We start from the raw sequence: 19,529 nt of genomic DNA, 5'->3' as shown, positions 1-19,529 counted from the left end.
CCATATCTGTGGGCACGTGAGTGTTGCCCTAGCTCAGCTCCAGTGCACATGCACATGCCGTCCAGCTGATTTTCGGGTCTTCTGGGCCCACCAGAAGTTGGGGAATGGGCTGTTTCCGGCATCCAGGAGGCCTCCGGGGGGTGGAGAAGTCTGTTTTTGCCCTCCCCAGGCTCCTAGAAAGTCTCTAGAGCTGGGGAGAGCAAACAACGGGCATACTGGGCCCACCATACAATTGCAAAAGCAGGGGGAGCACAGGGGGGTCAGGCGTGCATGTGTGGGGGGCACATAGAATTATGGGTGTGGGCATGCACGTGTGCGATCCCCCCGGCATCGCCCCACTTTTGGCACCCGACAGCAAAAAGGTTAGCCATCACTGGTCTAGTTCCATGATGGCGAACCTATGGCACACGTGCCGGAAATGGCATGCAGAGCCATCTTTCCAGGCAGGCAAGCCATCGCCGGTTGCTCTTCTGGGTTCCAGCTGGTCTTCATGCATGTGGGAGCACCAGAAATTGGAAGAGCAGCCGCCTGGTGAGCGTGCGTGCATCAGAAAGATGATCTTCCAATTTCAGGCACGCGCATGCACACCAGCCAGCTGGTCTTTGCATGTGCATGCACGCCAGAAATCGGAAAACCAGATGGCCAGCATGCGTGCATGCGCCGGAAACTGGAAAATCATCTTCCCAGCACATGGATGAGCTCTGGGTGGCTGCTGTTCTGGTTTCTGACACGAGCATGCACTCCGGCCAGCAGGTCTTTGCTTACGCATGTGTGCCAGAAACCGGAAGACCAGCTGGCCGGTCGGTGCGCATGCATGCCCCAGAAACTGGAAGACCATGTTCCCAGCAGCTGCTCTTCTGGTTTCTGGCACACGCATGCGCACACTCCCATTTTGGCACTTGGTGCCGAAAAGGTTCGCCAACACTGGTGTAATTCTTCTGAGTTTTGTCTGACATGAGTGACCTTTCTGGTAGAATATGTCACTGCGAGCATAGCTCTCAACCTCATCAAAATATCATAAGAGAGAAACCATGGGCAGAATTATTGTTAATGTTGGTTGCGCTGTCAGCCAGATATTTGGACTAGATTTGGTGTTTTTATCAGGGGTGAAATGCTCCTGGTTCGGACTGGCTCACGCGATCCGGTAACGATGGCGGCTGCTGGTTTGGAGGACCAGTAGAAAAATTCCTGCCCCTGCCCCCCTGCCTCTGCTGAGCCGCACCATTAGCAGAGGTTTTTTTTTTACTTTTAAAAGCCGGTTTTGCTTCAGCCAAAACATGCCTTTAAAAGTAAAAAAAGCCTTTGAGGATCCCACCCCTCAGCTGAGATCGGCGGAGCCTTTAAACTTAAAAAAAAAAATAAAGTCTCCTCTGGCAATCTCACCTGAGTTCCTCATCAGCAAAACCTTACTTGTACTCTTACTTGTAGAAAACATGTTTTCTACAAGTAAGAGTAGAGATTCTAAGGCACTTACCCGATTACTGATGAACACATGGCTTTTTTTCCAGCCCGAAAGCCCCAGTTTCACTTTCAGCCAGACAGAATCAATTGCTTAGCTAATCTGTTTCCTCATGGTCAACTAATGCTGGCTGGCTTTGCTGGCTGAGGAACTCTGGGAATTGAAGTCCACAATAAAATAAAATAAAATAAAACAATAAAATAAAATAAAATATTTGTGCAGCTTTCTGAGATTTGGAGTGTTTCTGTAGTGTTTCACTCTAACTACACAAACACACAAAATCTCAGAAAGCTGCATGTGGCATTTTGTGTGTGTGTGTGTGTGTGTGAGAGAGAGAGAGAGAGTTGTGTTGTGTGTGTGTAAAGTTGGTTTTTGAGCTTTTTGTGGCTGTGTGAAGTGTGAAGTGCAGCTGCTTTTATATTATGTATGAGTCAGTTGTGTTGTGTTGTGTTGTGTGTGTGTGAAGTGTGAAAGTTGGTTTTTGGTACCTCTTATTGTTTTTTATACTTTATTATTTTTATTATTTATTGTTATTGGCCACGCCTACCCAGTCATCTGACCACCAATCCATGCCCACCAATTAAGCCACGCCCACAGTACCGGTAGGGAAAATTTTTAGATTTCACCCCTGGTTTTTATGCACTTGTCAAGTCAGTCCCAAGAACTTTGGCTAGAAAGATACTGGTGTTTGATGGCATTAAAAGAACCATCACAGAATGTAAGCTGTTCCATGTAAAGCTGACTTTTTGCCATTGGTAATTTTGTCAGTGCTGATGGTGTTCAAGTGGCACTCCAGAAGTTTTGGGTTTGCACCCAAGGAACCTGTTACAATTGGTATTATTTTTGCTTTCTTTTGCCAAAGTTTTAGAATATCTTGGATGACAGTATTTCTTACAGTTCAGTCTGCTTAATGTTGAATTCTTCAAGTCCATCTAAATATGAACATCATGTCATTTTAGGAGAAAAAATTATCTAAGACAAACCCAAAGTCTTTAATCCAATAAACATTCTGATTGGCATCGAAAACAAAATAATTTTAGAGGAAGAACTATGTCGCAGTGTGGAAGACTAGTGACTCTAATTTAGGTACATCATAGTAGGATACAACATCCTAGTTATTATGGGAAGATTTCTGTGCTTTCTAAATGCTCATCTAATTATGCCTCATATCCCTGAAGTCTTTTGTCTACATATTTACTGAGCTCACTAACTACCAGGAAGAGAAATAATGGGCTGCTAAATCCATTTACGGTTAAAAAAAAAGAAAGAAAGAATGGCTCTAAAATAAGACCTGTAGGCAACATTAAAGCTCTATTCTTTCCATTTTCATTAGGTTCAGAGTATATTTTGATGTTGGTTACTAACAAGACATTATATAGTTTTTCTTCCTGTAAAAGGGGAAAAAAAGATACATATCTTAAAGAGCCAGTACGATGCAATGGTTAAGATGTTCAGACAGTCCACATCTTTACTTTGTTCACAGGTAGTCCTCGATTTAGGACTTCAATTGCGCCCAGAATTTCTGTTGTTAAGCCAGACATTTGTTAAGTGAGTTTTGGCCCATTTTACAACCTTTCTTGCCATAGTTGTTAAGTGAATTACTGCAGTTGATAAGTTAGTAACACAGATGTTAAGTGAATCTGGCTTCCCCATTGACTTTGCTTGTCAGAGGGTCACAAAAAGTGATCACAAACATGAACCTGTTGCCAAGCATCTGAATTTTGATCACATGATCATGGGGATGCTGCAAAGGCCGTAACTCGGTCTTTGCAGCATCCCATGAAAAACGGTCGTAAGTCACATTTTTCAGTGCCATTGTAATTTTGAACAGTCACTAAATGAACTGTTGTAAGTCGAGGACTACCTTACTTGCTTTGGTGTGACGGTTCCTACTAGGAGAACAGAAAGGCCACTAAATTCTTTGCTTCCAAATCCCGTGAAGATCAAAGATCAGGAGCGACAGTGAGGCTAGAATCCCTGGAGATGGAGAATGGGTTGCATTTCAAAGAAACTTTTAGTTCTACAATAGCTTCAAATGTACTTCACCGGAGACAGAAATAAACCAGCTCAGCTTCTGAATAAAGTTGACACCATGGGATATGGACATTCACACAATTGATCACCCAGTAGGACACAGATTAGTGTACAAATGAATATGTCAGTTAGAGCAGGGACTATTAGATTTATTTTCAGGCTGTGGAACCTGCTGGTTTTAAAAAATAAAAATCAAATTGTCAGAATCCTTGATCAAAAGGCAAAGTTCACGGGATAACTTAAGTTGCATTCAACCGAACCACAGTCTCTTATGGACCTCATCAATTTCTCATGGAACCCTAACAGAGTATAACAGAGTTTGAAAAACCCTGGGTTAGACGATGGTGTAATAATTGCATGTTAGATCAACAGGTAAGACTTGCACAACTCAGAATGCTGGGAAGTTTTGTTACCTAGCATTAAGGCTTTGGCAGGCAATCCATAATAAGATTTAAGATACGATTGTTATATATCTTTATTCAAGTTTATTTAATTTTATCATTTTTCCTTTTTATTTTGTTTGCCACCTGAAGGTTAATAAATAAAGGGGACTTGACTGAGATTCATTCCTTATTTTTAATAAATGTGATAAAGTGAACATGTACGTGTGTGTGTGTGCGCGCGCTCATATCTTCAAATCAGGGTTGACTCCTGTTGACTGCCTGAACTAGCCCCTGCAGTATTCTTGACAGGGTTTTCTAACGTTGATTTCCATTGCCTGCTTTGTAGGGTTCAGAGAGTGACTGGCCCAAAGTCAAGCATGTGGGTTTGTGCCTAAGGCAGAATTAGATACTCTCCTGGTTTCTGTCCTGATGCTTTAACCACTACACTAATCTGGCTCTCCAAAGAATTTTAAAACAACATAAAATTGGCACTGAAGAAAAGGAATTAAAATTGTACTTGAATATATTCAATTGACAAAAAGGGCTGGGTGGAGGAAAGAATGTAGGGTATATTTATGTACAAATGTAAACCAGAAAAGGGAATAAAAATAACAAATCCCTTAGTATTTTATTTATTGTAGAAGTTATTTTCTCTGTCATCTTCCTTTTAGTTTCTTTGCTTGAAGACAATATGAACCTGTATCCAGCGTTGAAATCTGAACCGGTTTACTACCGGTTCACTGGCACAATGCACATCACGCACCAGATGCAAGGTGCGTGGGCACAATGCATGCCAAAAGGAGGCATGGGGTAAGTAGAACAGCGCACAGGGTGGGGGGTGTGATCAGCTGTGGCGCACAATCTTTTTTTTTACTTTTAAAAGCATTTTTTACAACCTATTCAGCTGAATAGGTTGTAAAAATGCTTTTAAAAGTAAAAAAAAGGCTCTGACGATTGCGCAGCTCAGCTGTGATGATCAGAGCCTTTTTTTTAACCTTTTAAAAGCATTTTTTTAAAAGAAGTGGCAAGCAGGCAACCAGGCAATTGGGTGGGCATGGGTGGGTGGGGGGCAGGGATTTCTGCTACCAGGTCTCTGAACCACCCGCTGCCATTGGTATCGGATCGGCCAATCCGGTCTGAACTGGGAGCATTTCACCCCTGCCTGTATCTTTTTTGTGTCACAGATAAGTGTGATTAGCTTGCAGTCCATGAAATTTTAAATTAAACTTTCATAGGAAAAAAAGTGAGAAGGCAACACAAATTATAAATACTGATGCAGAAAGTGAAAGAGAGTAGATGAAGAAAAGTAAAGAAGAGAATAGAAACCAAAAAGAGCCCCGCCCCCCCAAAATAACCCAGAAGTTTAAAACTATGGAAAGATCGTGGCTCAGATTCTATCGCAGGCATTTCAACACTTGAAATCTTGTTTGGGTTAAAATCTGCAGTTTGCCAGCATTGAGAGGACTGAGCTACATGGACCATTAATCTCACTTCCCAGCTCAAATTTTAATAGAAGGGTGTGTTTTTTATGGCCCATAGCTATATTCTGTTAAGAAATTACTTGATAGTTTTCTGGCATTGATTATGTTGCTGAGCTTGGTAGCAACATGATGGTGGTAGTTATATTTCCCCATCTAGTGTTCGACTCACTGATACAAATAACCTAAAAGCAAATGCTATGCTGGTTATTTTAGTGGAATGCATCTATGCTTTTTTCAATATATACTAGATGTCAATATATGCAAGGCAATTGAAATTAGGAGAAATCTGAACCAAACGGCTGCTTAATGCTTCCAAGAAATATTTTTATTTGCTTATTCACTTGTATTTTACAGGGGAAAAAATAGTTTTCCAATCAAATAATCTCAGTGGTATTATATTTTTCAAAATATTTTATTGTTTAGTTATTTATCTATCACATTTCTCTACCATCCATCAAACTTGCATCCCGCTGGGCAGTATCTCTGCCTTTCTAAATTAAACTATTTTTAGTTATTTATTAGAAAGATTTATTCACATTTTTGAAGGATCATCCATGCTTCCTTGAAGTACAAGATAGAATTACAGAAAAATCTTTTGTTCTTTGACAGGCAATGCAGGATGGTGACATTTTTCCACTTGGAATATTTTCCTCATTTTCCAGCCATTGTAGATGGGCTATCTGCAGCTTCCGGAGGATGAATGCAAAATAAAACAATATAGGTGGCAAGAATCACAAGGCCACAGAGTGAGAGAAAGGAAAATAAAATTACTTGAAGTCCATAGAAATTAATTTAAATTGTATTGGAAGCTTACTCGGGGACTGAAAGTTCCTCAGATTCTTAGGGAGTTGTCCGTTGGAGCATCATCAGAACACCTTGTCCATATAAATGTTGATCTTGCAACCTTGTCTAAGTTATCCTTAATGGCAAATCCTTTCCGTCATTTCCTTCTGCAAGAAAATGAAGAGTGAAGAATGAATGAATGAATGAATGAATGAATGAATGAATGAATACATTATATTTATTTGAAAGAAACCCTGAGTCAACTTTTAGAAAAATAGCCTTTCTGAGCAAATAATACATCTTAGTTAGGTACCGTAATAGAAAGGAACAATAATGCGAGCTTTCAGTTGTCAATTATGGATGAAGTCTTCCTTATGTTAAAATAGTTGCACAGCCATTCCTTAAACGAAGTACATCCAAATTTTAACATCTCTGTTATGTCATTAACATCTACAAATTTATAATTTTTCAACATTCACATGTATTATGATTTTTTTCTTTTTACCAAATAAGAGATACTCTAATGTTTTGGAATATTCAGAGCATACAAATATAACCAATGCTTCCAGACAAATGAAGTTAGAGCCAAGTGTAGATTCCCAGGTTCCTTTCTTCTAATAATCTTTCTCCAAGGAAAGATTCTTTTGCTGATAGAAAAATTTCTGTCTCCTACCCACTCCAAGCCAAAATGTTGAAGTCTAGCTCAATATTTTGATTATCGTATGGAAGGTGGAAGGTTGCCTTCAGTCATCCAAACAAGTTCAGCGTTGTTATGAGATTTAAGCCAAAAATATCTGGCTCCCAAATCATCTTCTACCAATTAAGATCAGCTTGACCAAAATTCAGCTGAATATATCAGTGCATATTTGATTAAAAAAAATAATTGCTAACCATATTGTTACTTTAAAAAATTAGATTCGTGGATAAATTACTCTCATTTGCAAGTCATTTGAATCAATTATTATTTCCCTGGTAAATACTATTAATTTTTAGATTGATTTTAGAGACTAAAGACCTTTCAGATGAAAGGACTAAAATGCTGAAATGAGATACGGGCTGTAAAAAGAGGAAAAATTGACAATGATTCTGAGTTTCCGTGGTGATAACCAAAAAGCTGAAAGACAAACCTGATAAAAGCTTGTGTTGTGCTTAAAAATTCAATTTCTACTTTTTTTACTATTTTTCTTTTGCTATCACAAAGAAATGAAGATATAAGAGAGAAATATATGTAAGGAAAAAGGAGGATAAAATCTACACTCTATCTAATTTCACTGTGACAGTAAGAAAGGACATAGCTGTGATAAACAGCAAGTAAAGTTTTCATCACAGATGAATGAGGATGGCAGAAGCCTTTCCATGACATTCAAATGGCATAAAGAATTTATAATTTGAAGAGGGAAGCTCAGAGGTGTCCAATCTTGGCAACTTTAAGACTTCTGGCTGAAGAATTCTGGGAGTTGAAATTCACAAGTCTTAAAGTTGCTAAGGCTGAACTGCTCTGATCTAATAACTGACATGCAAACAAGTCACGTGAAATTATTTCAAATAAGTAAAAAGATTTAGAGTTGCCATTATGATTGCAATTACAAAGTCTATGTTTAAGCAGCTTATTATATTTGTCTAAATAAAAGTCAGCCCTGAATTCTTTATCATATATTGTACAATATCCAGTGGTGGGATTCAGCCAGTTCTCACCACTTCGGGAGAACCGGTTGATAACTTTCTGAGCAGTTTGGTGAACTGGTTGTTGGAAGAAATCATTAAGGCAGAGAACCGGTTGTTAAATTATTTGAATCCCACCACTGATAATATCATAATAGCAGCAAGAGGAGCTTGCCAGCAAAGGAAAGAGGGTTATCTAAAAATGTATTGTTTCGATGCTCAGTAGTGAGGAAATACAGAGAGCTAGATACAGTACTCATCCCCATTAACGGATCTAAAGTAATCCAACTAAGCAATTGAACCTTCAGTTTGTTTGTTTGTTTGTTTGATTGAACTAAATTGGAGAAATGAGTATTTAAAGAATAGATATATAAGGTTAACTAAAGGTGAGCCTGGGACTTTTTTCTGAGAAAAAATTTATGCTCATGTTAAAAATTCAATTTATTGCCACAAATAGAATTCCATTTTCTTTTTCTTTTCTTTTCTTCTCTCTCTCTCTCTCTCCCTCCCTCCCTCTCCTTCCTTCCTTCCTTCCTTCCTTCCTTCCTTCCTTCCTTCCTCTGAATGTCCCTTTTATATCACTTCCTTCCTTCCTTCCTCTGAATGTCCCTGGGTTATTTTCTTCAATGTTACTTCTTAACATAAACAGCGACACATCTCTGTGTCAGACAACTTTGATTATGGAGGGGGAACAATCCCCATAGCAACCTGTGTATTTCCTGGATTGCTGTATTTGTTGGCATTATTATTGTAACTAAAATCTGCTTTGCCCCAGTAAAACAAATTATTGCTTTTTTGGGAGATGCAGCTCTAAAATTAGTCCTTGATGGAGAGAACTAAGTGATTCATTTTATACTACCAAGTGAAAAAGAGAGAAATTTCTAGAAGGATCCCGCAAATTATCCCAAAGCTGCACATGCAAAGAGTAAGGCAAAACAAACACTTCTGCAAAGATACGAACTTTCGCATAATGCTGGCAAACATATTGGATAAAGTGCCATATCTTGTTTGAGATATAGAAGAAACATATTTAGCTCATCTGCGGATATTTGAGGTGGTTTCTGTGTTTCAGCCCTTTTCCCCATTTATAAAATAGAGAGCCTAATAAAATAGTAAATAATAAAATAGAGAACTCATTACTGAGTTCCATCTGTTTGATTTGCAAAAAAGGGAAGGAAGGAAGGGAGGGAGGGAGGGAGGGAGGGAGGAATGGTATATGTGTTGTTACAAATAGCCAGCCTGCATTCACAATACTGTCACATCCCTGCCCGTCTAACCATCCCTATTTGCTATTTTTAGATTTCAATCTTTTAAAGCAGGGGTCTCCAACCTTGGCATCTTTAAGACTTGTGGACTTAAAGCAAAGCTGGCTGAGGAATTCTGGCAGTTGAAGTCCACAAGTCTTAAAGTCCACAAGTCTTAAAGTTGCCAAGGTTAGAGACCACTGTTTTAAAGGGAGATGGAAATCCCCATGGGAAAAAGAAGGGATTTCCATGGGAAAAAGAAGTTCCTGTGCCTGATACCTTCAGCATCTCTGATAAATGATAAATCAGCATCTCTGATAAATGGCATTACACTAATAAATCAGAAGAGGTCCAGAATAAAAAGAAATAAGACTTTGCTTTGGGATTAAGTTGTCCCTAAATCGGGGTTTCCAACCTTGGCAACTTTAAGACTTGTGGACTTCAACTCCCAGAGTTCAACTCTGGGAGTTGAAGTCCACAAGTCTTAAAGTTGCCAAGGTTGGAGACCCCTGCCCTAAATAATAGCTAAAAACTTTAGAAAAATGTTGAATAAGGCTTTGTTTTATCTTAGCCCTATTTTTCTGAGCAAGAAGGACATTCTGTATAATTTGTTTTCCCGAAGATTTCTTCTTTCTATGAGCTTAAAATCTACATCCTTAATTATAGCAAACAATCACTGTTTTATGATCTTATATTTTGAGTTTCTTTTTTAAAAATAACATTTGATTTTATTTATTTCATATGAAATGACTTTATCTTCCAGAGAAGGGAGGAAGAACTGAAACCTTTAACTACACAGCTTTATGTTACAAAATCAGGAGGTTGTATTACAACGTCTCTGTTTTTTCCAATTTTACCTGTAAATAAACAAACAAACAAACAAGTATCTCTAGATGCCCTCACATCCTGGACATAAACTGTTTCAACTTCTCTCCTCAAGACGCCACTACAGGCATTGCTTGCCAAAACAACTAGACATAAAGATAGTTTCTTCCCCCGATGCTATTACTCTGCTAAACATCTAATTCCCACAGCGCTATCTTATGCCTAAGGCTTTTTACCCATGTAGTAGGCTGTTGTTGTTGTTAGTTGTGAAGTCGTGTCCGACCCATCGCGACCCCTTGGACAACATTCCTCCAGGCCTTCCTGTCCTCTACCATCCTCTGGAGTCCATTTAAGCTCACGCCGACTGCTTCAGTGACTCCTTTCAGCCACCTCGTTCTCTGTTGTCCCTTCTTTTGCCCTCAATCTTTCCCAGCATTAGGCTCTTCTCCAGTGAGTCCTTCCTTCTCATTAGGTGGCCAAAGTATTTCAGTTTCATCTGCAGGATCTGGCCTTCTAAAGAGTAGTCAGGGTTGATCTCCTCTAGTAGTAGGCTATATAACTATTATCCTTCTCATCTTTAATCTTTCTTACTACCTACTCCTATTGGTATATTATGATTTATCAGTTGTTTGTATCTTATGATTTATGATTGTATTTTATGATTTATGATCTGTGACTTATCACTCTGTTGATTGTATGTACACTAAGAGTTTATATATTGGAGACAAATTCCTTGTGTGTCCAATCACACTTGGCCAAGAAAGAATTCAATTCTGTTCTGTTCTGTTCTGTTCTAGTCTAGTCTATTCGGCAAAACAAATTTTGGGAGTCTTATCTTTCACAGATTGGATAGATGAAGGACAGTAGTTGAGGTGTCCCATGGAAGATAGTTGGTGACAGCAGTAATTATCTCCTATCAGGCTAGCTAGGAGGCAACGGCAGGATGTATAGACTCAGAGGGCTTCTGGGAAAGAATGCTCAAAACCTATAGACATTTACTCTAGAATCCCAGCCATACTTGTACATGTGTTGCTTTGATTTGGGTGGCAGGCATCAAATTCTATTTTCAACCACTAACTTATTGTCCCCACCTTACACCTGCAAAATTTGCATCAAAACCCCCTTTTAAAGAAGTAAAAAAAATACATGTACACTGTTTACTTCTGTTTCAATTCTCAATTGAGAATTCTCAGGAAGACTACTGATAATATCCCAGAATGGATGTGTGTTGATTCTATCATCCATTGTAGCCTGATCAGTGTGAGAAAGTAACTAGAAAAGAAATTTGGATTTTTTCCCCCTCCAAGCACAAGAAAATGAAACCAAGCTATTTCAGAAATTGTTTTCACTGCGGTGGACCCCTCTCCCCCAGTACATAAAAAATAGAGGGGAAAATTAGCATTCCTCACTTTCAGAAGCCTCCAGCTTCAGCATCATGTGACGTGAAAAGAGAGGTCATCACTGGATCTTCATACCCTCCTGGATGTGCCACAACACCAGCCATAAAGCAATGCTCTTTATTCTACATAAGCTCTACTTATAAGTTTATGTAAAATAATCAGAAAAGAAGGGTTTACTCTTGTTTCTAAATTACTATTCAAACCTGAAATCAATTCCCAGAGGAAACATTAACAGCACAATTCTACATTTACTTGGAAGGAAGTCCAGTGTATTCAACATGTTTCCTTCCTAAGAAGTAATTTAGTACAAAATCAGGACTGCACCTAATTCTTCCAATTACTGGTGCAAGAAAAGAGGTCAAGAAGGGTTGGTTAGAGAGAGAATGGGTATCTCCAAGTAGCTTTAATGCCTGTATAATAACTTAGCTGAACCCATTATACAAAATTGATTTTTCTTCCCCGCCTCCTTTACTTACACAGAATGGATTTTTTCCCCTGCTCTTTATTTTTTATTTTATTTATTTATTTTTAAATTTGGTTTGCCGCTTTCTCACCACAAGGCAACTTTCAAACATGTAAAGCAGGAATGCTGCTTAGGAGCTTTTTATTTTTTTCAGGATCCAATCTGAGTTGGTCACCGGACTGCAGGTTTAGTCTTCCAAGCTTTCAGACTCCTGCTCGAGCCCATCCTCAGGGAACCTCTCTCTACCAGAGTATGATTTTTTTTTCCAGTCCATATTTTTTCCACTCTTTTCTCTTTTTTAACAAAGTAAGAAGATGAACAGAGTTTGAGTGGAGGACATAGATTCTTCTCAATATTAGAAACTTGTCAGAAACAGAATTAATTTGGTGGCAATATCCCAATTTTGATTTTTTTCCTTATCTTAATAGGAGGATTCTTGTCAAAGCTTTAAGCCAGTGGTGGGTTGCTACCGGTTCGCCCTGGATCGAATGAACCAGTAGCGGCGGGAGGCTCTGCCCACCTGCCTGGACGCTTCTGCACATGCACAGAAGCGTCGCATGCACGCAAGTGCACACGAGCGAACCGGTAGCAAACTAAATTGAAATGCACTACTGATTTAAGCTGATGTTAGCTATAGGTGTTTCAGTAACCTTGCACCCCGTAATCTTAGAGAAGGAATGAGCTTTGCAACTGCATTATGAAAGTTGTGTTGTTGTCAGTGTTATAGCAGATATCCTCATAAGATATTCAGGGTGAAGGCAAACGCCCTCCACTGAGATAAACCAGGCAGTTCAAAGATTAGATGAACACTACTAATCCAAGTACGGTATACTAACTGACGGGGGCACAGTGGCTCAGTGGTTAAAAGACACTGAGTTTGAGCTGACAGCCTGGGTTCAATACCTGAGTGGCTTGCGATGGGGGTGAACTCCTGTTATTTTCCCCAGCTCCTGCCTACCGAACAGTTTGGAAACATGCAAATGGAAACAGATAAATAGGTACCAATTCAGTGGGAAGGTAACAGTGTTCCATATGCCTTGGCCACATGACCATGGAAATGTCTTCAGACAACACTGGTACCCTTGGCTAAGAAATGGAGATGAGCATCCCCACCTAGAGTCAGAAATAACTGGACAGGGAAAACTTTTATCTTTATACTAACTGAAAGCATGGCAGACGTTCTCTGTGCCTAGTTTTAACACTGATCAAACTAAAGGCAGGATTATTTTGAGTTTCTTTCTCACACCTTCCCTTCCCCAGAGCTGAGTTATCTTTTATTTCACCTTTGCTATTCCAAGGTTATTTAAGCATTCGTCTACAAGCAATGCAACGTGCATCACAATGTCGTGAGGCAAACTGTGTTCCTTGCATTTTTGTCTGTGATCCCGTCGCAACTACAAAAAAGACTTGTCTGTGATCCCGTCGCAACTACATCATTGCGCAGTGATGTCACGACACACATTTCATCATGTTGGCATTCCTGGGCTTAGGAATGGATGCCGATGGATCACATTTCACTTTGAATCTGGGAACAAGCAGGAGGAATAAAAGCCATGATGCAGCTGTGCATATCTTAGCACCAAAAGGACAAATTCATATGTTTCAAGAATTGTTTAAAATCAATTGCTTGAACAATATGGCACAAAGAACAAAAAAACAATTCCCATTTGGCCAGCCAACAATACTGAGCACAAGTTACTGCCACTTTACAAGGGTATTTGTGGAGAAACTTCCTCTTATTATGCCTTAAGGGAAACAGCAGGAAGGAGGGAAGTTATTACAGGGTTTTTTTTCCCCTTCTTCCCACAGTCATTGATTTCCTGGGTTTTAATTGCCTTTTAAGATCAGCAGTTATTCTGATGTATGTGAAACACTGCGTATATATCCTCATCTACCAAACTGCTCCCAAACAGCAAATGCATCATCAGAAAAAAAAATAGATTTCAGGTGGAGCAAATCATTTCGATGCAGCCGGTCTCACACATCTTACTAAATTGAAAACCTTAAAAAATCATATTACAACCTATTACAATCATATTGCACTACAACTTAGTGCAATAAATGAACACAGTAATTCATAAGTTCATAAAATACAGCTTTTGGCTTCTGCACTGGGTGAAGCTAACCAAATTTGGTTTAGTCAACAAATGTTTTAAAATGCTTGGTTAAGCATAATCATGGGAAGTTGCTAGGTTACCTCTGAATAGAGGGATGTTTAAATCTATTACACAGGGATGCGGTTGTGGGGATAAAATTAAAGAGGTTCCTTTGAAAGCTATCTTGAGCTTTTGGATGAAAAACACCATATAAATCTAATAATTAACAAATAAAAAGTGAAGCTGTACTGTGCTGGAATCTTGATGGGGATAATTTTTTTACTCCTGTGACTTATCACACATGTATTACTTAAGGCACCTAGAAAGTATACAACTGGGAAGTTTTAGTGCAGCTCTTGTATTACCTATATGTAATTCTAAAGCAAAAATAAATGCATTAAGTCCCTGTTCTCCAAAAAAAAAAAAACGGAATTCAGATGCTTTGGTGGTATTCAATTAGAGTTGCAGGTTGTTGTTGTGTAGATGAAATTTCTGCTTCGGTGGTCGCTTTGTTCTGTTCTATACTTTTGTCTTGTTCCAAAAGTCTGTTCTTATCCACCAGCATCCCAAATGTCTCCCTAATTTACTTCCCTGTCTGTGCAACATAAAAACCATGTGCCTATGCAGATTAATTGTGCATGACTTAATCACTAGGAACCTGCAAAGCAATAAGCTAAAGGATCCCTGTGTTATTTCTGCACAACTGCTCCCGCCAGCATGCTTTCACCCAAAGGAAACCTTCACCGTTTAGAACACAGCTGTCAAACTCGAGGTCTGCGAGGTGGATGCATCATGTGATGGCCACACCCACACCCGCTTTAGCAAAGGGGGGAGAAAGTCACGATATGTCACGCGACGACACTGTGATGACACGAGTTTGACACCCCTGGCTTAGAAGCAAGAAGGATGATAGGATATTTCTTACCAGTGGTTCTAATTCCCTTTGATCAACCAAGCTGAATTCATTGATGAAGTAGTAAAAGTGTTTGTAGCAAGTGTTGACATGAGCTTCAGCACCAATACCGATGATGCTGTCAAAGTGGTGGATATAAACATGGACGAAAACCCTGAAGAGGCGTGTGAGGATCTTTGTGCAGACTTGCTGGAAATTCTTGGGGAAAGGTACACCTGCAAAACAGACAAATAAATAAATAAATAAAGAGTTCTCCTAGTATCTCGAAATCAAACAAATGTGGCCAAGTAAAAGCTTTGGTGAACTACTAGTTGTGGCATTCTCTTTGCACCTCCTCCACAATCAAAGTGCTAAAATTTCAGTAACGTCAGTGACAGAGTGGATGCTTTGAGAAAGGTCTGCTTCTATTGTAGCAATTGTTTGGCTTACCAAGATAAATCTGTTCCACATGAACCTTGGCATCATAAACCTTACGACTGTCATACTGCAACTATGTAAGAATATGAAGTTGATATAGAGATGAGTGTGCAGTAGACTTTCGGGCAAACTCCAGGAGACAGTGGAGGACAGTGGGGGCGGGGGGCGTTGGTTTGTGATGGTCCATGGATTGCAAAGAATTGGACACAACCAGTGGAGGGATTCAAATAATTTAAAAACTGGTTCTCTGCCCTAATGATTTCTTCCAACCACCAGTTCACCAAACTGCTCAGAAAGTTAACAAAGTGGTGCGAACTGGCTGAATCCCACCACTGGACACAACTTAGTGACTGAACAACTACTGTGTTGGAGAGTTATCTCCCAATACTTCAAGAATAAATGAAATCATCCTTTTATGCAATCAGAACTTTTGCCCATTTAGACCCACGATGATCAATAGCAGTAACAGTGTCATGCAGAAGGATTTTGCCAACCTAGACTTAGTGTTATGAGATCGCAGGGATTGGAGTTTACGCTTCAAGGATCACCTTGTTTATGTCTTTCACTGCAATTGTAAAGCTTATGAACATAATCATTAGAGTGGTTCATCTAGCACTAGAGAATTATTTTGAGGATAGCAGGAGGGAGGGAGTGCTTCACAGTACAGAGTACATTTTTATACCTGCAGAATAGGCTAGGAAACACTATTAGCATGTTATGGGTTTTGATGATATACAGTAGTTGATCAATGAAATAGTTAAACACTTTCTTTCAAAATAGAGCTATGAAGCATAAGATGCCCACCAGGTGACAGAACAGTTAGAACTTTCTGTATCTCTTTACTGCCATCTAGTGCTGCTCTGAATGTGTACAGGTAGTCCTCGACTTAACAGCAGTTCATTTAGTGACCGTTCAAAGTTACAACAGCACTGAAAAAGTGATTTGTGACCCTTTTACGACTTGCAGCATCTGCACGGTCACAGGATCAAAATCAGACACTTAGTAACTGACTCATATTTATGATGGTTTTAGTGTCCCAGGGTCATGGGATCCCCTCTTGCGACCGTCTGACAAGTAAAGTCAATGGGGAAGCCAGATTCATTGAATAACTGCGCTGTTCATTTAACAAGGGCAGTGATTCAGTTAACAGCCGTAGCAAGAAAGGTCGTAAAATGGGGTAGAACTCCCTTAACAGATGTCTCGCTTAAAAACAGAAATTTAAGGCTCGATTGTAATCGTAATTTGAGGACTATCTATACAATTTTAATCTGATAATTCTGTTTCTGAATACATTAAGACTGTCAACTGCCTTGTCAGTTGATATGTCCTCTTAAATGAAGACTATTGTCGTGTCCCACTCCTCTGCTGACGGCCGGGTCAGGGAAATCCGAATCAGGCTTGCCTCTGCCCAAAATCCTAGCAAAGTCCTCAGAGCAGGCAGGAGACCAGAAAGTGACTTCAGCAAGATAAGTTCGACTTTGCCTGACTCAGAGACTGCCAGAAAGCAGATCCTTTATATAGGCCATGGGGTGTGGCTCCATGACTCAGCACTCATTAAGGCCTGCCCCTCCCTTCCTTCTGTTGCCTCCGCCTATCCAGTCTTCTGATGCGAGGGTCACTCCAATCAGCTGTTGTTGGAAGTAAACTTTCCTCAGGCTCACATGCTGTGGAGGAGGGGGAGGGGTCTAGCTGCTCCGTTTGCCTGGGCATGGAGCCAGGGCTGGGGCAGGATGCTCCCTCCTCTGCAGCCTGCTTGGGCATGGAGCCAGGGCTGGGACCGGGAGGTGCCCCCTCCTCTGCAGCTTGTCTGGGCATGGAGCCAGAACTGGGGCCGGGAGGCATACATTCCTCCGTGTTCGGGAGCAGATAAGCAGACCCTGGCTGCGGTGAGAGCGGAAAAGACACAACAACTATTCACACAGTTAAGAGCCGGTCTGGTGTAGTAGTGAAGGCATCAGGCTAGAATTGGGAGACCATGAATTCTAATCCTCCATTCTTGCAATATTAGAATATACCTAACTTATAAAGAAAGTGGTATCAGAAGCATCAAGTGGTACAGGGGTGCTATTCAGCAGTTCTGGAAATCGGAAATTTTAAGTAGTTCAGAGAACCGGCAAATACCACCTCTGACTGGCCCCAGAGTAGGGGTGGGAATGGAGATTTTGCAATATCCTTCCCCCAGGAGTGGGGAGGGAATGGGGATTTTGCAGTATCCTTCCTCTGCCATGCCCACCAAGCCATGCCCACAGATCAGGTAGTAAAAAAAACTGAATTCCACCACTGAAGTAGTAGCAATCCTGTCATTGGAGATTCCAGCAAAACAGAGCCCGTGATCTCACTCTGACCTTAACAAAGCCAGCAAGTCCATAGGACCCTTCACCCATATCACTGATAATCTCTTAGATTCAGAAGCCCAGTCACTTAGTCCTAGGCAGAGGCATTTAATGAAGATCTAGGATTCAACTTTGGCTCAAAGGCTCAACCTCTATAACTGTCTGGTTCGGTTCTGCAACCCAACAAGAAAAACACAGACTTCAGAGGATAATTAGAACTGCAGAAAAAATAATTGCTACCAATCTGCCTTCCATTGAGGACCTGTATACTGCACGAATCAAGAAGAGGGCCGTGAAAATATTTGCAGATCCCTCGCATCCTGGACATAAACTGTTTCAACTCCTACCCTCAAAATGATGCTATAGAGCACTGCACACCAGAACAACTAGACACAAGAACAGTTTTTTCCCGAAGGCCATCACTCTGCTAAACAAATAATTCCCTCAACGCTGTCAGACTATTTACTGAATCTGCACTACTATTAATCGTTTCATAGTTCCCATCACCAATCTCTTTCCACTTAGGACTGTATGACTATAACTTGTTGCTGGCAATCCTTGATTTATATTGATATATTGACCATCAATTGTGTTGTAAATGTTGTACCTTGATGAACGTATCTTTTCTTTTATGTACACTGAGAGCATATGCACCAAGACAAATTCCTTGTGTGTCCAATCACACTTGGCCAATAAAATTCTATTCTATTCTATTCTATTCTATTCTATTCTATTCTATTCTATTCTTTGCAGATCGGGGAGGCTAACCAGGTGATTGGTAACAGAAGAACAGACTCTGCAGCTACTATTCGATGAGGGGGAGGTTCAGTGTGGCTTATTTAACAATACTGTCCCTTTAGACAGTGTTGAGAACAACTTATCAAAACTTCAGCTCTTCCCTGTGAATATCCTGCATTGCTGTGTTTTTGATCTTAGATTTATTTTGACCTCATTTATTGAGTCTCCAGTGGATTTGTTATCTGATTAGTAGCTTACTGATTTCAATGTCTGTTTGACCATGAGTACAGTCTATCCCCAAAGGTTCTGGAAAAACACTTTTCAAGAGCTGTTGTATTCCAGCTAATTGCAGTAAAGCACTGAATTTCCTTATCTCTGGCCTGTGGCAGATTCAAGGCTTACTAACTTGCTTCCTGGCAGCCATCTGTGCTGGCAGAGAATGCTGTATAACAGATCTCAGGAGAAGTTGTATAACTTACAAGAAATTCTCAAATGCTATTGCCAGGTTATTTGGAGTTTAAATGCTGTCTAACTTTGGAGATATGAAAATTGTTGTACATACAACTATATTCCCCACTTCTAGTAAATGATGAATTACTACTGTATTTTTTGGAGTGTAAGATGCTCCAGCCTCCTGAGTATAAGATGCACATTAGTTTTTGGGGAGGAAAACAAGAAAAAAAATTCTGCCTCTGCCTACCAGCATTCATCGGTATTCATCTGGCTAGTGTCCTTGCAGCAAACAACAAACAGCCTGGTAAGCTTCAGCCCATTATTGCAGCCTAATTTAGCACAATCAGCTGATTGATGGTGGGATCAGCCTCCCGGAATACCACCAATCAGCTGTTCCAGGCTGCAGGGCTCATGAGAGCCCATCGCCGCCTCTGTGCATCACATTTTTGGCCTCCGCGAATCGCATTTTTGACCTTCGCACACTCCATTTTTGGCCTCTGTGTGTCACATTTTCAGCCGGTTCCAGGCAGTTGGGATTGCCGCCACTGTTGCCGCCTATCCCCGCCGCCTTGAACTGCCCAAAAACGTGATTCACGGAGGTCGAAAATGTGATGTGTGGAGGCGGTGACCGGCGGCAATGTGCTGTGGCAATCCCTGCAGCCAAAAACACAATGCACGGAGGCTGATAATGGCCAAAGGGTGGGGGCCAGCAGGTGGGCGGGGCTTCAGCAACATTTGGTGTATAAGACACACTGCAATTTTCGCTCAGTTTTAGGGGAGGGAAAGTGTGTCTTATACTCCGAAAAGTATGGAGTTTTCTAGTTTTCATGATATACAACCATATG

At 40.4% G+C, this 19,529-nt stretch overlaps 1 protein-coding gene across 4 annotated transcripts in view; it reads right to left on the bottom strand.

The window, feature by feature from the left end:
• Positions 1-5,657: 5,657 nt before the first annotated feature.
• MOB3C (MOB kinase activator 3C) overlaps positions 5,658-19,529 on the bottom strand; it is a 39,451-nt gene continuing 25,579 nt past the window's right edge. For 3 of the 4 annotated variants that reach the window (XM_058175056.1, XM_058175057.1, XM_058175058.1), the window contains exons 3-4: positions 14,756-14,958; positions 5,658-6,307 (exon numbers count right to left, since the gene is read on the bottom strand). In XM_058175056.1, coding sequence (XP_058031039.1) covers positions 6,278-6,307; positions 14,756-14,958 — 233 coding nt within the window. In that variant the 3' untranslated portion in view covers positions 5,658-6,277. The remainder of the gene's footprint in view (positions 6,308-14,755; positions 14,959-19,529) is intronic. The other variant, XM_058175055.1, reaches the window with a different exon arrangement.

Source organism: Ahaetulla prasina, chromosome 3 (genome assembly GCF_028640845.1).
Source record: "Ahaetulla prasina isolate Xishuangbanna chromosome 3, ASM2864084v1, whole genome shotgun sequence".
Taxonomy (NCBI): domain Eukaryota; kingdom Metazoa; phylum Chordata; class Lepidosauria; order Squamata; family Colubridae; genus Ahaetulla; species Ahaetulla prasina.
The sequence above is the reverse complement of the archived record's forward strand: the minus strand, read 5'-3'. Positions and strand labels throughout refer to the sequence as shown.